Below are 16,230 nucleotides of genomic sequence, written 5' to 3' on the forward strand. Positions count from 1 at the left end.
TTTGAGGGTAGTCTGTTGTCTTCTCAACCTTTGACATTCTCTTTGATTTAGCAGGACCTTTATCTTGAACCACTTCCTTCTTTACCACAAGTCTCCAGTGAATTCCCTTTTCTCTTTTCAGTAGAGAAGAATTCTCTCTTCCATTCTCTTTTCCATCTCAAAAGTTGTATCTTACCAAGACTTCTGACCCATGCTTGTCAGACTCCTTTCTTTGATCTTCCTATTGGCCAGTGCTCTGCTCCACCAGGTCTCAAATCTGACCTCAGTATTTCCTCACCCAAGATGGACCTCTCTTTCCTTCTGGAGGTGAATTACATTTGATAGTATAGGTGTTCTGTTGGCCCACTAAAACCTTGCCACACTCTCCTTTCCTCTTCTCAATTCTGTCCTGACTTCTTTTTGGTTTTATGGGCTTTGGATCCAACTTTGCTAAGTTAGGGGTATTTATTTTCCCACTTATATATAAGTTGAAGTTTGTAATACTTCTTGTTTTTCTAGCTTTCCCTTTAGCCTGAGTTGTGGATGATTCTTTTTGTTCTTTTCTATATACAGGGATCTTATTGGGAGATGTGTGAAGATATTAGGACAGAGATCCACAAACTACATCCTGTAGACCAGATTCAGCTCTATTTGACCTCTGGCCTGTATGGGCTAAGAATTTTTTAAATATTTTTAAGGGTTATAAAAACAGAAGAAAAATGTCATAGAAACCACATGTAGCTCAAAAAGTCCTAAGTATTTTCTCTCTGGCCTTTTGCACAGTGTTTATTGGCCCTTGGATTAGGGTTTAGCCAACTATCATTATCTTACAGAAACCCTATAATAATTTTGGGGACTGCAGGAAGAAGTTTTTATGACTGAATTCACAAGTGACTCTGGACTTGAGTTGTGGGTCTACCTTTGTTGCTCACAAACTGCTTCATTCTCCAATAGAACATCTTTGCATGTTATCCCTCTAAAAAGCCTTGCATAATTAGAAGCATCTTTGTAGAATGATAATGTTTTAACAGAGATGTGCCATTTTGGTGACAGCTGTTAACTACAATCAAAACATGTCATTATGTGTATCCCAGTATTCATAATGTAGTATATCACCACTTAATTATGTTTACAGAAGTAAACTTGCAATATCTGTTTCAAAGCAGTGACTACATGCTGCCAAAAAGAAAACAGATTGTTTTTTACTTGCTGTAGTTATTTAATGCCTGTGTTAACTATCCATGGCTTTGTGTTTTAGTTGAATAGCACTTGTATTAGTAGATAGTACCTTCTCTTGTGACAGTGGAGTGACATCTGAGATAGGGGGGTTATGTGTTTGTGCGGGTTGTATATGTGTTTGTTGTTCTCAGAAACCTTAGACAGAACTGGGAGACTTCCTAGACCATATTTGCATTTTCAGGAAGGGTCATAATTTAACCCACATAAATATCAAAATATCTTGTTTGGGCTTTCCAGATTAAAAGTTCCTGTAGTCTCCTAGGTAACTCATTTTAGCTTTTCTCAACTAAGTGGCAGCAAAGCATTCTAGTTGAAGAATAGTTGTAAAAAAAAAAAAGATTTTATTTTTCTCTGTAATTAACTAGACAAGTCAGTAGTCATTTGTTTAAAGTGCTTACTGTGTGTCAGATAAGAAAAGGGAAGGAGGGGCATGCTAGTAAGAAAAGCATGAGCAAAGGTACATGGGAGAAGTTGGGGAAGCTCAGGGCCCATATAAAGAACAGCAAGTATTCTGGTTTGAATGTAGCTATGATATATTCTTGAAAGTTTATGGCTTTAAAATTCCTTTTTTTTCTTTTTTTAATCTTTTGGGACAATGTGTAGTCTATTTTTTTGCTTCAAGAAAATAAGCAGTAAATTATTGCTGTGTGAATTTAAAACATTTCTCATAGCCAGATGTGCTAAGTGAAAACTGTAGGAAAGGTTTTCAAGTTTTTCATCATTCTTATTATTTAATAAATACTTTCTTTCAATTTTTTGATAGTGAAGACAATTTTAATTTCTTCATATATGCATCCTATAGCTACTAGGTATTTTTAGAATCTGATGCTGTCATTTACTTTGGTGCGTATTCCATTCAAAATATATTTGGTTCTACTTGAGCAGGGACATAAAATACCAGAAGTGCTGTACTTGACAGTGTTTTGAAAATAGAATACCAACCCGCCTACACTGCTGGTGGGAATGTAGTTTGGTGCAGCCATTATGGAAAACAGTATGGAGATTCCTCAAAAAACTAAAAACACGCTTACAGTATGATCCAGCAGTCCCACTCCTGGGCATATATCCAGAGGGAACTCTAATTAGAAAAGATACACACACACCCCAATGTTCATAGCAACACTATATACAATGGCCAAGACATAGAAGCAACCTAAATGTCCATCAACAGATGACTGGATAAAGAAGTTGTGGTATATTTATATAATGGAATACTACTCAGCCATAAAAAGAATAAAATAATGCCATTTCAGCAACATGGATGGACCTGAAGACTGTCATTCTACGTGAAGTAAGCTGGAAAGAGAAAGAAAAATACCATATAATATCACTCATATGTGGAGTCTAAAAAAAAAGAAAAAAGAAAAAGGACACTATGTACACTATGAACTCACCTACAAAACAGAAATAGATTTGTAGACATAGTAAACAGTCTTACGGTTACCAGGGAAAGGGGTGGGAAGGGATAAATTTGGGAGTTTGAGATTTGCAAATGTTAGCTACTATATATAAAAGTAGATTTAAAAAACAAGTTTATTCTGTATAGCACAGGGAGCTATATTCAATATCTTGTAGTAACCTATAATGAGAAAAAAATATGAAAATGAATATATGTATGTATATGCATGACTGGGATATGGTGCTGTACACCAGAAATTGTACTTCACTGAGTGTACTTCAGTTAAAAAAAAAACGAAAGGAGGATTTGGGATCTCCCGGCTCTGGTGCAGACATGGCCAAGTCGAAGAACCACACCACACACAAGCAGTCCGGAAAATGGCACAGAAACGGCATCAAAAAACCCCGATCGCAACGATACGGAACTCTTAAGGGGGTGGACCCCGAGTTCCTGAGGAACATGCGCTTTGCCAAGAAGCACAACAAGAGGGGCCTGTAGAAGATGCAGGCCAACAACGCCAAGGCCACGAGCGCACGTGCCGAGGCTAAGGCTCTCGTAAAGCCCAAGGGGGTCAAGCCCAAGATCCCAAAGGGCAGCAGCTGCAAACTCAATCGACTTGCCTACATTGCTCACCCCAAGCTCGGGAAATGTGCTCCTGCACGCATCGCCAAGGGTCTCAGGCTCTTTCAGCCAAAGGCCAAGGAGGAGGCTCAGACCAAGGCCACAGCTGCGGCTCCGGCTCCCAAAGGCGCCCAGGCCCCTACAAAGGCTCTAGAGTAGAGGCTTTCAACTATTGATATGAGGATGGAAGGACTAATGTGACCCCTGGGCTGCTGTCTGCATGGGGCTCATGTCTACCTGTGCTGTTTGTACAAATAAACTGGAGGCAGGAAAAAGAAGGAAAGAAAGAAAGAAAATAGAACACCTATTCTTTGTATATAGCCTTGAGGATTTTAATATTGTGACAGTATTACCATAATAATTTTTTGACATATCTATTGTTGAATATCATTTTTCCTAGTTGTCATGGAAATCATGAAAATTATTTTTAGTGGCAGTTAACAAACTGTATTTCAGTTATTATTTCCAAATAGCATGATGGATGGAATGATGGCTGAGCATGTAATATGTATTTCATCCTTCTCAATCCCTCCTTACTCACAGATTGCCTTCCATTATTTCTTTTTTGTTGCATATAAACTATGCTTTCTTTCTTGACTCACTTTTTGGTTGTATGAGAATCACTATATTTTTATACTTTATTCAGAATCCATGTAGTATTTTAATGCTTTAGCTTTCTATCTAACTCACTAAAAATAACTTATTATTAAAGCTATATAAGGAAAAATCTGCATGAGGAATGGTTATCTTATTTGGGAATTTACCTGACTGTTAGCAAGAATATAATATCTAATTTCCGTCTAAAATTTTCAAATAATACTTATTTTAAAATTTTTTCCTTTTAGACTTTTGAAGATTTTAAAAATGACAAGCAAGCTGTAGAATATCAACAACGTATTGTGGATATTTTGTTGAAAGTAAGTACTCAATACATGTCTTGTATTGATGTTTATATTAAGAAAACTGAACTATTTTATAGCAAGTTCTAAAATCTTTAATAAAGCAATATGTTGCAATCATTTAAAAATTTATTATGATATCTTTGTCTTTAGAAGCTGAATGCAGTATCAGTTATTCATTCAAATGAGTTAATGTATGTGAGCTTTAGAGTGGGTACTAGGATATAGGGTACTACTCATGAGAAATCTATATTGTGATAATTGCTATATTAACATGATTACTTTCAATAATAGAGACTAACTTCAGAATGCTTTGAGAAAATAATTAATGTGGAGAGTCTCCTTCTGTCTCATACCTATATCGCTATGTTGCTAAGGTAGTGGCATATGTTGTTTTGCCATGGTACTGATATGATGGGTGACACTTAAGAATGATTTGAGACACTCAGAGATGACCATCCCAATCTAAGTCTAACTAGATTCATTTGAAAACTATTTTGAGATTCATGCTGTTGCTAGTGAATGAATGCAGAGACAGATTCTTTTCCTTTCCACCTGCACAGCTTCAGCCAGACCAGTATCTTCTTGTGGTTGAAAGCTTAGAGTTTTGTCCTGTTCACTTGGCTAGTAAAATGGAGATTTCTTCTTCTTAGTGACTTTTAGATTATTTTGGACAAAAGACCAAAATTAAAATGTTCTCTAGTTGCACATAACATTAGTGCATTTATTACATGTATAATAATTCTTTATAATTTTCAAAGCACATTTATATACACTTTCTCATTTGAGCTATTAATTGACCTTGTAAGATAAGCAGTTATGAAGATGAGAACAGGATTGCTAAGCTCCCAAATAATACCAGGTGGCCAGTAGGAAGAATTTTCACCTAGATTTCTAAAATACCTTCCTAAATGGTCTGATTCTTGTCCTACATTAATTTGTGATCTTACCTGTTCTCTACCTAATATTCTTCTACGGCTCCACATTGACTTGTTCGGAATTAAGTTCTGCTGTGAGAGAAAGTTCAGAATAGCAGTAGCTTAATTGTTATGGAAATTTCTTTTTCTTCTGTGAACCTGGAGAGTAGGCAACCTGATATAGTAGAGTGGCTTCAGAAACTTCTCAGGGATGCACATTCTTTCTGTCTTACTGCTTTTATTCTTAGTGCATGGTTTCTGTCTTTTGATCTAACGTGGCTGCTCAAGCTCCAGCCATCACCTCTGCATTCTAGCTAGCCTGAATGCAGAAAGAGATGAAGAGTGTTCCCTCTCTTTAAGAAAATTTCTTCGAAGTTGCTTACTGCAATTCTGTGTATATCTTGTTGATCAGAACTAAGGTGTATGACCCTTTAGCTGCTGATTGAGACTGAGAAATATACTCTGTATTGTGGATGGCAATGTGTTTAGCTAAAAATGAGGAATTCTGCTTCTGAATTAGGAAGAAGGAACAGATGTTGGAGTACAGGTACTGGTTTCTGCCATATTCGTCTAAACTGTTTAACCTGGCATCCAAGATCCTTCTATATCTTCTGGTCCCTAACTACTTCTCTTATAACTGCTCCCCTCTCCTACCACACACCACCCCCACCAAAAGCACGCATTCTGTATTATGAACTCCTCAACTGTATTAAATTGTTGGAATTCACTAAATGTTCTGTGTCATCTTTATGGCTTATATTCTTTGCATGAAATTTTCTTTCATTCTGTCATGCCTTTTCCTTTCCTTTCTCTGTCTAGCAAATTCCTAACCGTTTTTTCAAAATGTAACTCAAATATCATCCATGAGAAACTCTTTTAGAACCCTCTCCCACACTTCCTTCAACATACAGCACTTGGTGCTACCCTTGGCACACTGCAAGGTAATTGTATACACGTATATTTTCCTGCTTGGACTTAAGCTTTCTGTAGGGAGAGACTGTGAGGGCTTGTTTCGTTTTTGTTTTTGGTTTTTTTTTTGGTCGTTGTTTTAACATGCCCAGAGCATGTCCAACACAATGCCTGCAACCTGGTGGATGTTCAAGAGATATCTGCAAGTTGATTGAATTGGAATTAAAATTTAAAAATATACTAAATTGGAAGAATGATAATAAAGAAAGAAAAGCTCCATAAAGTACTTTAGCTATCACTGTAGTTGTGTATTGCTTTGTTAGTGTTTACGTATGGTCCATGAAGAATGCACTTTTGAGATTATTTTCTCATTTCTGGTGAGAGAGTTGCACTCATTTGTTAAAGGGTTCTTTCCAGGGAGCCTAGGCAATGACCAGGGAACAAACAAATAAGCATCAAATCTAAGGCATTATTATGTGTGCTGAATGGCTGCAGACATAGAAAGGAAAAGCTGTTAACTTGTGACTTTGTATAAGATTGCCCAGAAAATTTTGTAACTGTGGTCTCTGAAATTGGTTGGAGAGTGGAAATGGAAAGAAGCCAAAATTTCTAGGATGATAACCAGTTACACACTGGCTGAGGTGGCAAGGGAAGGGGCTGTGAATTAGGGCTGTTTCCTTAAAATGAATTTCTTGGATCAGACAGTTAAAGAGTTTACACTTGGCAAAAAGAAGGGCTTAAAGCAGAGAAGAGCACTATCTGGGTCCCAAGAGTTGAGTTGTAGGGAAGGACCTGCACACTGAAAGGGAGTGATGACGGGGTTTTTAAAGCGATATAGAAAGCTCTTTGAATGTTATAAATTGGAATTTAGAAACACAGATTACAGCTTGAAATATCCTTGTACTCTAGTAATGATTAATTATGCACTTGAGCAAGCTGTAATTGCTGGGCTAAAAGCAGGAAGAGTAAAAGAAAGGAACATACTGCCTAGCAAAGTAAAAGGTAGGCCAAAAGCTGGGCCCCAAGGGAATGTTTTATAATAGGAGAAACCTTATAATTTATCTTTGAATGGAGAATGGAAGGAGGGAATTCAGGACTTTTTGATAGATGAAACAGTATCCTATTCCCTAATTTGTTGTAGAGTTGCCTCCATAAATTCAGCTCATCCAGGACAGAACCTGGTCTTCCTTCGCAGTCTTCTGCATTCTCCCTTTTTGATCATGGCATCATTCTCCTCCCTGCCTTGTCAGGCTCAAGATCTGCCATTTCTCATGCTTCTTTTAGCCACATGTTTCCACACATGTGAATACCTGTCCTTTCTCCTCTCTCTCTGCAATGTCTTTTGTACCTGTTCCCGCTTCCCTTTTTCTTTTATTATCACTGCCCTTGTTCTGAACCCTTCTGTCTCCCCCTTGGACCCCTGCAGTCACATGTATCTTGGTCTCTCTACCTTTTGTTTCTTGGTTTTGTTATTTTATCCTAAACACTGCTGATGGGGTAATTTTCCTAAGCACAGTACTGATCACGAGCACCTCTCCTGGTTGCACCCCAGTTTTCTATGAAATAAAGTCTAGATTCCTTAGAATGATACTGGAGGCCTAATCTTTTCTTTCCATCTCATTTCTCCTTCCTCCTCTCACATGCTGCATTTTAATGAAATACATAGTTTCTCCAGACAGGCTTGTATTTTCCTGTGTCATGCTTTTGCTCACACTCTTCTCTCTACCTGGACGGCTCTTTCTCCTGACATTTGCCCCTGGCACAGGTTCCATGTGGGCTTTAAAACTTAGCTTAAAAGCCGTTTTTCTCATTGCTTTTCAAATTCCCTCTCTAACCAGTGGAACTGAATTTCCCCCACTGTGCTTCTGTAGTCATTTGTTCCTTTAATTGTGCTGATCACATTATGCTTTTTATGTAATATTTGTTTACCTGTCTCACCTGGCTTTCTGGTTCAGAATTCCCTGCAAGGCCTCTACCACAGTGTCTTACTCATAGCAGTAGGTGCTCAGGAGCTGAGAGGGCACTTAAATCAGAGGAGTGATTATGACTTGATAACTGTCTGTGTTTGTAAAAAGCCTTTTGTGTGAAACCAGGAAACTGCTTATGGACAAGGCAGAAATCATTCACTTCATTGGTTCAAGGGCCAGCTGACTTCTTTCCTGAGATATCTTCCCTCTCAAGTTATCCTACTTTCAAACCCCAAAGCAAATTCCCTTCTTTCTGTGTTGGTGGACAAATTTTAGTAGGGTTACTTCAATTTAATTTAAATTAATTTTACGTTCTCTTTTAAGAATTCCAGAGGGAAACATGATTAATATTTCTTTGAAATCCACCTTTCTCTAACAATTCAGTTTTTATCCAGGTTATACCTAGAAATACGCCAAAAGTGACTAAAACGTTTTCCGTTCCAAGTGTGCAAGTAGTTGTGTTCCTTCTCTAAATGACACTGATCTCAACTGTTACACAGTCAATAAAAGAATCTTTCTGTGAGTCTTTAGTAATGAGGCTCCCCCCACCTCTCTCTTCTAATTGTGTTTTTTTGTGTGTGTCAAAGCAGATGGTATATTGAATAAATAAATGATCTCTTTTGCTCATCAGGTTATGGTGGAGAATTCAGATTTTACTCCCTCACAAGTAGGGTGTCTCTTTACCTTCCTTGCCCGGCAGCTTGCAAAGCCTGACAACACCTTGTTTGTAAACAGAACCCTTTTTGATCAGGTGAGTGTCTTTAATTATAAGAGCTAGAATTGTTTTTATTTACTGTTCATAGAAAAAAATCACTCGATTACACAGTTTCTTAATATAATAGCCTATTGGGTAAGTGCCATATCAGGTAGAAACCTGTTCAGGTTTCAGTTTGAATCTAAATTGAGTCCAAATTGAATCTAAATTGTTGTGTGTTTTTTTCTTTTTAATGTTGTGTCTGGGTAGTATAATTTTGCCTTGTAACTTGGTATCATGGGAGTATGGTTTGTGGAGATTGGTTTATAGAGATTCTGTTCTCTCTGTTACTCTGTTGCTCTAAATTGTCTAGAATTCTTTGCTCAAGAATTTTCCAATTTAAGAGTCACCCATCTCACTGGTAGTAAGACTGTGATGTTGATCATCTGGAGAAGAGATTACTTTGAGGAAATGACTTTGAAGGTATCTCCTAATCCCAGTTAAGTACCTCCTAGGTATCCACAGAAAGAAAATACTTTTTATCTGGAGAAAGTTGCATATAATGACCAACATTTATTGAGCACTTCATAGTGCCATGCTCTGTTCCACGTTACATGTGTATATATTAACGCAGTGCTCCCAGCAGCTCTGAAATTGGAATAGTGGTTACCTCCATTTTGTAGATGAGGAAACTAAACCCCAGAGATGTTAAGTCACTCATCCAGGGCGTGCTTAGTAAGTGTTGTTATTAGCAATAAATGTGGTTATTAAGCATTAATAAGGTTAGGACTCAAATTCAAGTGGCCTGACTCCAAAGTCTATGCTTTGCTTGGTCCGTGGTGTCAGGAATCTGCAAGTCAAGGTACATAGATGATGCTTTCTTCTAGTCGGGTTTCTAAAGAATGAAGAAGTGTGTGTAAGGTGCGTGTTACATCGTTAGCCTACCTGAGCCTGCTGTGCTGTGTACTGGGCCACTCAGATGTGGTATGTGTTGTAGCCGAGTGGGAATGAGTTGGTGATATAAAAAGGGTCGTTATTGTTTTGTCACACTGTGACAGCGGTGTGGCGTGCAAGCTGGTATCTAATAAAAAATACCTTTTCTTTGACCAGGTCCTCGAATTCCTCTGTAGTCCTGATGATGACTCCCGACACTCTGAAAGACAGCAGGTATGAACTGCTAGAACTCTCTTTGCTAGAGAATGAGAAAGAAGAGAGGCTAATCTATAAAGAACCTTTAGTACTAAACTCATGAGGCGTAAGAGGGAAATGACTTATGCCAGACCCTAATACTAAGCTAGACAGTGGCAACAAGGAAATAGTGTGGATGGTGTTTAGTTTAAGCCTATATGAAGCTAAATTCCCAGGCAGACAGGGACCTGTCTTGCATTCAGCATGACATCACAGAGAATATGTCCTCTGTCCTTCTCTGTTATATAGCACCAGTCAGTACCAGTTGTGTCCTGCTTTCCACCAGATCCATTAATCTGGTCACCAGTCCTAGCTGTTGTGGCCATGAACCAGAGAGTCTTCAGGATCCTGAGTTTTGGGACACTCAGTTTTGGGGCGTGCTCTGTAGTCCCACTGCACTAGGGCTGGCCGTTTCTGGAGACTGGAGTCCGTCTGTCCCTTCACTAATCACTGTGAGAAAGAAACTGTTTGATTACCACTTCTTTCTACTTACCCTTGAGGGTCCTTTCAGGAGGTAGGATTTCTTAAAAGCTTACCCACTGTAATTGTGAGCCCTAAGAGAGCCAGTCTTTTAAAACTTGATAGCCAGACTTTGTCAGACAAGTAAGCTACAAAAATTAAGTTATTTTGAGAGCTATCCTAATTCTATATGGTAATAATGCCTGGCTGGGAGAATGAAACTCAGATAAAGAACGTAGAATAGCAACAGTGAGCCCTTTCTCTGCACAGCTGTGGCTCCGTGACTGCTGCAGACTATCTTGGGGAAGAGAACAGCTGCTAAAATTTTGATTGTCTCGTAAATTATATTGAATGCATGTAGTAACGTGGATCCCTCATTTTGCCCCTATTTTTCTGTTGGCAGGAAAAATGAAACATGTGATGCCTGGTGTTGCTATATAAAATGATAAAAACTTTTTATGTTAATAGCTGAATAAAACAGAAATAAAAACCAAGCGTAAATGTAGGTGCCAAGCCTTTAAAAGTAATCATAGTATATTCTGAACAGTAATATTCTGTTATTGGCAATCCTTTTTGGGATTATTTGGGTTTTTTCCCCACACTAATTTTAGAATATAGAAAGAAAACTGATGCAGTAAATTGCTCAAAGTCACAACTAAGATTAGAGCCCAAATCCTTCCCTTCTAATCCAGCACTCTTTCTCTTGAACTGTTTGTTATGTATCAGAATTTATTTATGCAATATATTTGAGTATTTTCCAGTGATTTGCTAATAAAAGTTTAACAACTGGTTAGTTCTGACGTGAATGTTGGTTGATATGTTCATTTCTGTGAGTGAACAAGATGAAAGTGCAGGTCACTCATTCATCAGCGATGTGACTTCTCTGCTGAATTGCATAACAGCTTTTGAATACTGGAAAAATAATTCCTTAACTTTTTTGTACTACTTACAAAATAATGATTCTGACATGCACACTTTCAAGTCTGACTGTCATATTAGCTCTGTCACTTTCTTAACCAGAAATTGGCACATTTTTTCCGTAAAGGGCCAGAGAGTAAATATTTTAGGCTTTATGGGCCACATACGGTCTCTGTCACATATTCTTCTTTGTTTGTTTGTTTTACAACCCTTTAAAAATGTGACAAGCCCTGATTTACAGCATTTGCCAATTTCCACGGTGTAAGTACTCCCACCATGGCTGATTTTGATCTACCAGTGTGATGTCACACTGAACGTGGAGTCGGGAAGAGGTGCGCATCACTGCCCCGACATAGTGTTTCCAGAACACAGATACAGCTGCAGTAACTGACCTCGAGAGCATACACAGTCAAATGCAGTAAAATAATTAGGAAGTAGTGAGTTTGGGTATTAATTACCTTTGTTTTTAACTTAACTTATTTTTGTAAGTTTATATAATTCAGTTTTTAACACTGCCTGCATATAACAGCTGGCGTACAACATTCCTGAAAAGGCAACGACCAGCTCCAGTAAGTTGGTTAAGACAGCTTCAGCAGTGGCATATGAATAGGCTTCCAGCATATGGGTTCACTCCATCATTGTTCTCTACAACAGTACATTATAATACTCAAAATGAATTAAGTTAGGGTTCTGAAGTGTAAAGTTTGGATAGGTTTTATTTCTTCTATGCCTTTAAAAAAAATTTCAACTTGAAAGTAATCAATTTTCTGTGTTTACTCCCTGGTTACCCACTTCCCAGCCCCCTGACAACTATCATTAAACTTTCTGTCTCTTTGAATTTGACTATTTTAGGTTCCTCATATAAGTGAACTGATACAGTATTTGTTCTTTGCTGACTTGTTTATTTCACTTAGCATAATGTTTTTAAGCTTTATCCATATGTAGGTAAAGCTTAATTTCATTCCTTTTTAAGTATGAATAATACTCCATTATATTTATATACCATATTTTATTTATCCATTTATCCATTGATGGACGTTAGGGTTGTTTCCACCTTTTGGCTCTTGTGAATAATGCTGTAGTATAAGAAACTCCACGTTTAAACATGAAAAATTAAACATGAACATGGATACTGCCTATGGGCCACAGATTTTGAAGAACCATAAGCCATAAAAACACTAGACAAAAATTCGTTTCTTGAAAGAATACATATGGACATTTTTAGCTTAGTGGAGGGTCAGTTAGATATTCTAATAAGGCTTTATTGCAAACTCTGTGGCATTCCTTCCATGTTTGAAAAATAGAGCTATTTACCTTTGTATTAGACTCAAGTACAATATGATCAATGTTATAATGGCTGTCTAATCCCTTGTATACATGAAAGCCAAACTGAAAAATCAGCGAATAGTAAGACAAAAGAAAAAAGGATATGGTTTGTGTGGCTGCATGGATTCTTAAAGCACTAGTAAATAAAAGTACTACAGTGTTCTTACTCATTTATTTTAAATGTTCAGGTCCTTTTAGAATTGCTGCAGGCTGGAGGCATAGTTCAGTTTGAAGAGAGTCGGCTCATCCGTATGGCAGAAAAAGCAGAGTTGTAAGTTGTTTTGAAGCCTTATATTAATTCCTAGAGAACTATTAAATTACATTTCTCTAACTTGAAGCCCAGTTTATTGATGCATTGCCATTTTTTAATTAAGAAAATCTATGCATATAACAATAACCTAAGTGCAAAAGTTTTTGCCTTTTAAGTCTAGAAATTAGTCAAATTTGCAGAAATTAACAGCAAGTAAGTTTGAAGTGCTTGTGCATTTGTTTTAGTATGAAAATAGAATAGTAGTCTTATGATTTATTACTTTAGTTTTTTTACTTAGAATTTCCATAGTATTTCATAGGTTTTTGACATATTTTTGACAGTTATATATATTATAAATAAAGCAGAATTTAGCATAGCAAATAAGATACAATAGGTTAGCACTACTGTCTTTCTAGTTTATTGACTATTTAATTTGACATGTTTAATTCTGAACAGGGAAGCTTCATATAATTGATTAGTTGATATCTAATATATTAACTATTTTTATGTGACACATTGTTGCTTTAACATTTATTTTGTACCCAGCTTTGAAATTTTTTACATAGTATTCAGCAGCACCTTAAACCTATATTTAGAAGAATGGCAAATACTCATCTTCCTTAGATACTGTAACTTCATTTAACAGTAGAAATCACTTCTACTGTATTTATTTTTCCTTAATATTAACCTCTTTGCCTGAGCAAATATCTTATAAGCTAATAACCACCTGTCTGTCTGGTACACTGAAGTTTTTCCTTTTATGTTCTAGCTATCAAATTTGTGAATTTATGTATGAACGAGAACACCAATATGACAAAATTATCGATTGCTACCTACGTGACCCACTAAGAGAGGTGCGTTAATAAGAGCTTTAGCCTTTTTCCTTACTCAGTTTCCACCCCTCCCCTTATCAAGTAAAAATAACTATTCAGTGGGTATAACTCTTCAGTAGAAATATTTGGATGTGTGTTTGCTGAGCCAAGGTTTTCTTCATTTATTTAACAGGTTTGTATTGAGTGCCTGCTATTAGCCAAGTATATATTGATAAATAAAACAGACATTTAGTTCGTGCAATTATAGAACTTATAGTTTAGTGATGGAGACTGACAGTAAGAAAATCAAATATATAATTACAAATTATGATGAATGCTAGAGAAACTGGGTGCAACTTTAGAGGACATTGGGTAACTGATTTATACAGAGCAGCCAGGGAAGGAATCTCAGATAAAAATAACATATAAACTGGATTTTGGAATTTGAGAAGAAGCCAGTCAAGGAAAGAGCTAATGGAAAAATGTTCCAATATAGGGAACAGTATATGCAAGTTCCTGAGGTGAGAAAATTTTTTCCCACATTCAAGGAACTGAATAGAGATCATATAAATGAAGCAAAGGTCAGTATAAGTGGAGCGTAATACACTAAGGCAGGAGGAACTTGAGATGAAATTGGGAACCTGAGCAGGGACCGTCAAAGACAAAAGTATGATATTCACTCATGAAGTTAATAAAATTGAGACTAAAATTAATCAGTACAGATTTGCAACTTCTGCAAATCTACTCTAACTTTTAAACAATTACGCTTTCTCTTTAGAGTCAGTCTTCTATAAGTTAACTTTCCGCAAATGTTTTCCATCTCTAAATAATAGATATTGTACCAAGACTGGTACAGATAGTAGATGGTGACTAAATATTGCTGGAGTGAATGAATGAATGAATGATATTGCCTTGTGCCCTTCAGGAAGAAGTCTTTAACTACATTCACAATATCTTATCCATCCCTGGACACAGTGCAGAGGAGAAGCAATCTGTATGGCAGAAAGCAATGGACCATATTGAGGTACTTATTCAACAAAGCTTTTAAAACTTCCATTTGTACAGATACCTCCCAAATTGTTTTTTAAATTGTCATTAAATTGATTTGCTTTAGGATTAACATCTTTTTTCAAATAATTTATTCCACCTCATGTTTATATTCATAAAGCGTATGTCATATACAATTTATTATATTGTGATTTCTGAAAATAACCCATGTTCAGTCAGCTGAGTGACAAACTAGAATACTAGTGGATTTTTACAATGTTCTTAGAACGATTCTGAGAGTACTCCTGATCTTTTTCCCTGATACATGATGGGAGCCATTCCCCCATCACCTGATGGAATTCTAGAAATGTTACTGCAATGAGTTGTTCTCTCCGAGGTACTTCCCTTCCTTATGTTATTGGATGATGATTCTGGTTTTGTTTATGCATGCTGTTTTACAAGAATGCAAGGGTTGACTTGAAACAAAATGTTCTTTTTTAAAAATATGCTCTTAGATGCCTTCATGGAAAGACTAATATGTATGTGATGAGCATGTGATCATTTTAAAAAGGGGCCTCCAAATCACTCCTCACTTTAGTTTCCTTAGGTTTATAACATAAAATATTCCTCAGAAATCAACAGAGCTAGAGATTTGTTGAAATCTGTTCTCTTTTATGGGTCACTGATTATTGAAAAAAAGTAGTAATGAAAGATGCTAAGGTAATTCAAGTTTTGGAAACAACATTTATATCTACAAAGTTTCCTTCTCCTCGTACCAAGGATCAGGAGGTGAGGTAGCTTCTGGTGATTGGTTTAGAGCTGTAGTGAAAGATAGGATTATTCAACATGTTTTAAAATTTTTTTACATGTGAAACACTGTAAGAAAGGATGAGCTCTGAAACTTTGAGAAAGCATTTCATCTAATGTGAATACTTACCTCTAGGTCCCAGTGATTGTAAAGTTTATAAAAATCAGAAATGTGAACAGCGTCTTATGTGAAACATCTGGTGTGAAAGGTGGCACAGTCCGTCATCAGATGTGCAGGCTGAAGTAATGTCCACACTTTCATCTACAGGATTGAAAACACATATATGTTATTTAATCTTATCATATTCCTGCTAACAACAACGTCAATATATCTTGGTGAAAGAACCCAAGAAAACTTTCTTCTGTTTTGAATGATATCTTTTTTCCCCTTTAATCATTTTGTATTGTTTTCCCTTTCATCATTCCCTTTAAGTTTCCATAGTTACATTATGGCTCATTCTTCATTTTACTTCATCTGCATTATGCAGTGGTTTGAGCACATGGACTCCAGACATCCAAATATGAAGCTATGTCTCTCTGCAGAATGTGAAGCGTGGTGAATTAATCAATGAGCAAACAAGTTACTCAGCAGGAAACTCATACTGGAGAAGCAAGAAGTATTTTTGCTGCACAACAGTAATTTTTGCTGACTTTATTTCCCCACATCTGCACGTATTTTCACCTTGAGCTTTTTAATACCTCGTAAGGCCACAATAGAAATCTATAGACTTTGTGTTGAAGGACTTCTGTGGCTTTAGTAATGTAAATAAAATCAACATTAAATATGTGGCGGAAATGTCCTCATAATGAAGTTTTAGATCATATATATAGTGTATAGATTAGTGGTTCTTAACACGTT

The 16,230-nt window shown here is 36.7% G+C and overlaps 1 protein-coding gene and 1 pseudogene across 3 annotated transcripts in view; both read left to right on the forward strand.

Moving 5' to 3' along the window:
- VPS8 (VPS8 subunit of CORVET complex) overlaps positions 1-16,230 on the forward strand; it is a 223,960-nt gene that overhangs the window by 107,149 nt on the left and 100,581 nt on the right. For all 3 annotated transcript variants that reach the window (XM_006201017.4, XM_072962166.1, XM_072962169.1), the window contains 6 exons: positions 4,084-4,155; positions 8,562-8,681; positions 9,735-9,791; positions 12,704-12,786; positions 13,535-13,619; positions 14,503-14,601. In XM_006201017.4, the coding sequence (XP_006201079.1) occupies positions 4,084-4,155; positions 8,562-8,681; positions 9,735-9,791; positions 12,704-12,786; positions 13,535-13,619; positions 14,503-14,601 (516 nt within the window). The remainder of the gene's footprint in view (positions 1-4,083; positions 4,156-8,561; positions 8,682-9,734; positions 9,792-12,703; positions 12,787-13,534; positions 13,620-14,502; positions 14,602-16,230) is intronic.
- LOC102526250 (large ribosomal subunit protein eL29 pseudogene) lies at positions 2,951-3,397 on the forward strand (annotated as a pseudogene).

Source organism: Vicugna pacos, chromosome 1, assembly GCF_048564905.1.
Source record: "Vicugna pacos chromosome 1, VicPac4, whole genome shotgun sequence".
NCBI lineage: Eukaryota > Metazoa > Chordata > Mammalia > Artiodactyla > Camelidae > Vicugna > Vicugna pacos.